The 6,000-nt window shown below is 44.4% G+C and overlaps 2 protein-coding genes across 13 annotated transcripts in view; both read left to right on the top strand.

The window, feature by feature from the left end:
- senp7b (SUMO specific peptidase 7b) overlaps positions 1–195 on the top strand; it is a 19,573-nt gene extending 19,378 nt beyond the window's left edge. For all 8 annotated transcript variants that reach the window (XM_036133839.1, XM_036133842.1, XM_036133838.1 and 5 more), the window contains one exon: positions 1–195. This exon is cut by the window's left edge and continues 25 nt beyond it. In XM_036133839.1, the coding sequence (XP_035989732.1) occupies positions 1–143 (143 nt within the window). In that variant the 3' untranslated portion in view covers positions 144–195.
- Positions 196–256: 61 nt separating this feature from the next.
- The window catches only part of LOC105922610 (titin homolog), a 44,715-nt gene continuing 38,971 nt past the window's right edge, over positions 257–6,000 (top strand). For 3 of the 5 annotated variants that reach the window (XM_036133814.1, XM_036133813.1, XM_036133815.1), the window contains exon 1: positions 412–2,630. In XM_036133814.1, the coding sequence (XP_035989707.1) occupies positions 2,558–2,630 (73 nt within the window). In that variant the 5' untranslated portion in view covers positions 412–2,557. The other 2 variants (XM_036133811.1, XM_036133812.1) reach the window with 2 other exon arrangements.

Genomic DNA, 6,000 nt, shown 5'->3' with positions numbered 1-6,000 from the left:
CACTGCAATTGGACGACTGGTTTCCACAGCAACGGGTGCGGCAGAAGCGGCAGGAGATCCGGAGTCTGATCCTGAGGCTTCGCCGGGCCCGGCTGAGCGAAGGGAACCAGAACCCGACGCAGAGTTCTGACGTGAATGTTTAGATGAATGTAATTAAGCTTTGGCCCTGTTTAATAAAAGAGTCTATTTATTTTACCTCTGCAGAGTGGGGCTCTTATTGTGAAGGAGTGGGTGTCACCGTCAGTTTTAAGGCTGGTCCCATGTCGGGTCCAGATTGGTTCTGTGTGACTGGTTTTCTGCTCAGGTTCTGTAAGCCGACCCGGTTCTGTGTGACTGGTTTTCTGCTCAGGTTCTGTAAGCCGACCCGGTTCTGTGTGATTGGTTCATGGCTGGTTTTCTGCTCAGGTTCTGTAAGCCGACCCGGTTCTGTGTGATTGGTTCATGGCTGGTTTTCTGCTCAGGTTCTGTAAGCCGACCCGGTTCTGTGTGACTGGTTTTCTGCTCAGGTTCTGTAAGCCGACCCGGTTCTCTGTGATTGGTTCTCTGTGACTGGTTTTCTGCTCAGGTTCTGTAAGCCGACCCGGTTCTGTGTGATTGGTTCATGGCTGGTTTTCTGCTCAGGTTCTGTAAGCCGACCCGGTTCTGTGTGATTGGTTCTCTGTGACTGGTTTTCTGCTCAGAACCGACCCGGTTCTCTGCTTTGATGCTGAGGCCTGCTTGAGTAATCTCAGGGTTTAGTGCGGCGCCCCCCGCTGTGGACCAATCAGCTTACAGATCATTAAGTGGATCAGTGAGGGGTTCTGCAGGCTGAACCGGGTTTACACAACAAAACGGGCTCACTGACTGATCATCTCATCACAGAACCACCGGGTGGTGGATGTTAGAACCACCAGGATCCACACGCCAGCGGTTCTGGACTTTGGACCCGTGGTTCTCCAGTTTCTGACGGTACCGCCTCTGTCTGAGTGGCACCAGACAACTGAAGGTGTTCTGATCCGGTTCCCGGGGTGCAGGTGTCCCACCGGCGCCGGCCTGACAATCCAACATGGCCGCCTTGATTTGGACGGTTTGCGTCCCTTAAAGTCTGTCACCATAGCAACGTCCAGCCTGCAGCGAATGGCGTGGTCGGTGAGGGCACCGGCCAATCGGATCCCTCTGGTTCTGTGATCCGGTCCAATCAGATCCAGGTCAGAGAATAAAGTATAAAAAGTTATCCAGCTACATGGCAGGTAGCTAACTGCACCGGTTCCTCTGGGTTCTGTAACGTGGGTCGGCTTTGATATCCAGCAGGACAGGCAGAACTCCGGACCGCTCTGGTACCAGAACCTCCACAGAACCTTTCCTTTTAATAAGCACACGCCTCATTTTTCTGATTCTGTTGGGGTGTTCTGCCTTCATTACTTGCTTCTGTTTGGTTCTGGTTCTGTGGTTCTGTTACCTTAGTGACACTTCTGGACTTTTCTGGTCCAGTTCTTGCCTAGTTTTGGATCAGGTCTTCCGGCATGCTTAAATCTTGTTAAGGTCCACTCTGGTGCCGTTCTGGTGATATTTCTGGACCTGGATGATGTTCTGATGCTCTTGTTTTGGCCACTGGATCCGATCAGAACTTTTTCCACGGTGGCCGTTAATCTGGGATCAGCCGGATTTGGGGTCTCCGTGAAGACGCTCCGTAATTAATCCTGGGAACCGGGTCTGGACCTTTTGTCTGAAGTTAAGCAGAACAGAAAGGTTCTCCAGAACCTTTCTGTTCTGCTCCTTTGGGTTCTGCTCTTTGTTGTTGTGTCCTGATCCGCTTCGTTGTGACGTCGGCTCTTTGTGTTGTCCTTTCCCATCTCCTCATCTCCTTCCCGTTAATCTCCTTATCCAATAAAAGATGTCTGCTGGGGGGTTCTGGTCTGGACGGGTCCAATTATAGAAAACTGATCGTCTGAGGAGCAGCAGGAACCCCAGTGACCTTTGACCTCCACAGGGTTGTCCATTATCTGGTAATAAATCCTGATTCTGACTGAATCTTGTAACTTCTACCACCTAAACTGCAGGTTTTTATTCACTTTTTTGTTTCTTTTTAGTTTAGTTTTAGTTTTTTTGGACAAAATAATTCAGTGAAACGTTTGAAAGTTTAAAGATTTTAAGTTTTTGACTCTAAAAAGTCAACATTTGATGAGCGTTTTGAGCGTCACTGAGGAAAACAGCAGCCATTTAGGGCCTAAATGTGTTTAAACCTGAAGGATTTATAGAAAGTATCCCTGGTCTGCAGTGCTGGTCGTCTCCAGAACACGGGTCTGGGCCGGTTTCTGTGAGCCGGGTTCTGTGAGCCGGGTTCTGTGAGCCCGGTTCTGTGAGCCCGGTCCGTCTGCCTCGGCGCTGTGACACTCATCCAGACCAGCAGCAGCTTAACAAATGGGATTAAAGTGGCGAGGCAGAAATCTCCCGCTGCAGCAGCAAAGTCCCATCTGCTCACCTGCCGCCGCGCCGCCCAGCCAGGTTCTGTTAGTTCTGCCATGAGCCCGGGAGGAGGTCCGAGCTGAGGAGCACCGGCGACCCGTTTCAAGGAGAAATGTCCGGGAAGCGGCTGGTGCTGTGGACGCTGTGGGCCGGGCTGCTGGCCGGGCTGCTGTGCACCGAGACGGGTGAGTGAGCAGCTGCAGGGAGCCGGATCGCTGGTTCTGGTTCTGGTTCTGGTTCTGGATGACTTGTTCTGTAGTTTGTTTCTGATCTGAAGACAGTTTGTGGAGCTTGTAGGATTTTTTCTTTAGGTGTAACTAGGGCTGGGCAAGTTAACGCGTTAATTTCGCGTTAACTCATTAGACTATTAACGGCGATATTTTCTTTAACGCGCGTTAACGCATGTTGGTCACATGCTTTTATTTTGTGAAGGTCTGTTGCTGCGGTGTAGGGGTTTGAATCAGAACAGTAGGTGGCGATAATGCGCCAATAACCTCGCTGTCAGCCAAGCCTCAGATTCAAAGAGGAAGAAAGGTGCTGGCCGGAAAAAAACACAGCTGACATGCGGAAGGCGGTGTTTCCCGCAGGTACCGCGAGCGAGCTTAGGCGAGGCGAGGCGGTGAGTTGGCGGCCGGAACAAGTTTTGTGCGGAGCGGAGCGGGGGGGTCTGCATCGACGCCGTCGGTGAAGTCGCTTCTCGTTTCAAAGTATCCATGTATTTTTGCCTGTTTTCTCCCTGCCATTCACTATATGCACGCGAGAAAGCAACAACAAAAAACCGCGGGTCAACGTCAAATAAACGCAAGCATATCGAGTTAGCAAGCATTTCAGTTTAAAGTTCTTCCAGCATGGAATATGACAGAAACAAGTTAGTTGGAACCACTGCCAAGTTAAACTTTGGTATTGAACATAAAATGGTAATGCTGCTCCCTGCTGTTACCTCAGAAATTGCCTGTTTTTGGTAGATTTTTTTCCCCATTAAGAGAATTCCCTGTCAGTGGCAATAAGCTTTAATTTATTAGGGTTCCAAGCCCGCAGCGCAGGCGAACGGCTATGCCGTTCGTCTGCTCTGTGAGCAGAGAACCCTATTGTTTTTCTAGTGTTTTTAAATTATTTATTATTATTATTATTATTATTACGGGTAATTATTATTCTCCGCTAAAACGCGTTGGGCGGCCCATGCGGATTTGTAACGAATCCATTGAATCAGGTATCCAAGTACAGAATGTGCACCGCTACTCAAACCCAAAAATTCAGACCCCTCAACAACTAGGGGGCGCTATAATAAAGGACAATGCGTTTACGCCTGTAACCACCAAACTACTGGTCCTACACTCAGAAACTTGATGGCACTTTGTTTATTGGATGATTCTGCAAAATAAAGAGAATTGGCACACCCTTCGTTTCCCAGCTAGTTTTCGCGCTACATGGCTACAAAGGTTAAACCTTTCTTGTTAAACTCCTCCAACATTTTTTGTGCAATCCGCACAAAACTTTATATATAAGTGTGTCATGGACAAATAAAAAAAGTTATCACGGCGGATTTTTGAATTTTGACTTTTTCGAAAAGTAAAGCTAAAATAAGTGATTGTTAGCTAGCTAGCTCTAAATGTGATTGCTGATTATTCTAAAACCATAACAGATTTTGACATGTCCTTCATAACCCATAGTCCAAATAAGATTTTGCACATGTGACCCGCATTTGAGGATCGTCCATCACTAGGGGGCGCTGTGATGTCAAGAAATCTACTACGCAAGAATGGCTGATCGGATTTTTACAAAACCTTCTTGATTCCCTTCCAGACATTGCCCTTAACTAAAGTATTAAATATGGTATTTATTGAAACAAGTGGGCGGGGCCTATTTCCAAAAGTGTGGAAAAAAACGTGAAAACTTCAAAAATTCACCTAAAATCACTTGTGTGGTGTAACAAGCTCAGATTTTCAGGATGTATTCCTTGAATAAGGTGCAACAATTCTCTCACTGCATGTATTCCAGTTTTTGAAAGTTGCACACTCTGTTTTTTTCAAAGTTTGTAAAATGGAGAAATCAATGTATTTTCCACAAATATTGGTCAATGCCAATAAAAATGGCCTCTATCTGTAAAGCACAGCCAGAATAACCATGTCTTTCAGTTTGATAAAAATCCAGGCGATTTTGACCAATTTACAAGATTTTAAAAATGAATGATACAAGATTATAAAGTTTAATTTTTTTCTTTCTCTGAATCCATTTTTTTAATGACCATCAAAAAAATCATGTGGTTAGATGAAACACTCTTGGACATTCATGAATATTTTCAGAATTTTAGAGCAAACCGTTGATTTAAAATAAATATTTATTTAGATAGTTTGACAAAAACCTATTGTAAAGAGCTTTTCAGAAAATGAAGCAAGGGCTCCATCTCGTGGCTTGTTTTTGCAACTACAACAACTCTTACCATTAATAGTCTAAGTAAGGGGTATTCAATTAAAACTTAGATGTCCACTTCAATAATTTTGTATGTATATATATATGTATGTATCCATGTATCCATATATATATGTATGTATCCATGTATCCATATATATATATATATATATATATATATATATATATATTTACATTAATGCTTTAATGTGGCGTTGTATGGAATACATTTAAAAATTCCAGCAGAGGACAGCATTTGATCATGGATGGATCTCTACAAACACACACACATATATCTGTCCATCCATCCATCCATCCATTTTCTGACCCGCTTAATTCCTCATGGGGTTGCGGGGCTGCTGGTGCCTATCTCCAGCATATATATATATATATATATATATATATATATATATATATATATATATATATATATATATATATATATATATATATATATATATATATATATATATATATATATATATATTAGTACTGTCAGTTAAACGCGTTATTAACGGGGTTAACGTAAACCCATTTTAACGCCGACAATTTTTTTGTCGCCGTTAATCGCGCGTCGTCAAAACACACACACCGTTCCTTAATGTTTTTCCCCCCGCCGCGCTCTCCGGACTGTGTTTCTTTTACCCTCGGCGCTTTCCGTAGTTTCAAGAGTGCTAGAAAACTGTAGCAAAACAGACACGCGCTGCGCTCACTGTTGGCAACAGTGAGCGCAAAGTTTCTTTTACCCTCGGACACACGCGACTTTGGGCTTCTTTTTTCTAAAAGCGCTTCTAAATTTCATGAGTCACGGGTTGCGTTTTTTTTGGGCAGGTTTCTGAAAGTGAAATCGCTTATTTGGGGTCTTAAATAAGTGACGAAATAGGGGTTATTAAGTGGCCTGCCTGCACTACATTTGAGTGTATCCAGCTGAAATATCCCTCCGCCATAGGAGCCGACAGTAGTAAAGGCAGACAGAGCAACTCTGCACGTATTTTCTGCAGTTTACGGTGCAATAACCGGTGATAACTGCTGAAAGTAGATTACTTGGTGCAGATCACCATTTTAAGCAGAGATTGGTTCTGAAGATGAGCTTTTACACGTTGATAACATTGCAGAAACCCAACCCATAAACCGTTCTTTAATGAT

The sequence above is a fragment of the Fundulus heteroclitus genome, unplaced genomic scaffold (assembly GCF_011125445.2).
Source record: "Fundulus heteroclitus isolate FHET01 unplaced genomic scaffold, MU-UCD_Fhet_4.1 scaffold_68, whole genome shotgun sequence".
Lineage (NCBI taxonomy): Eukaryota > Metazoa > Chordata > Actinopteri > Cyprinodontiformes > Fundulidae > Fundulus > Fundulus heteroclitus.
The sequence above is the reverse complement of the archived record's forward strand: the minus strand, read 5'-3'. Positions and strand labels throughout refer to the sequence as shown.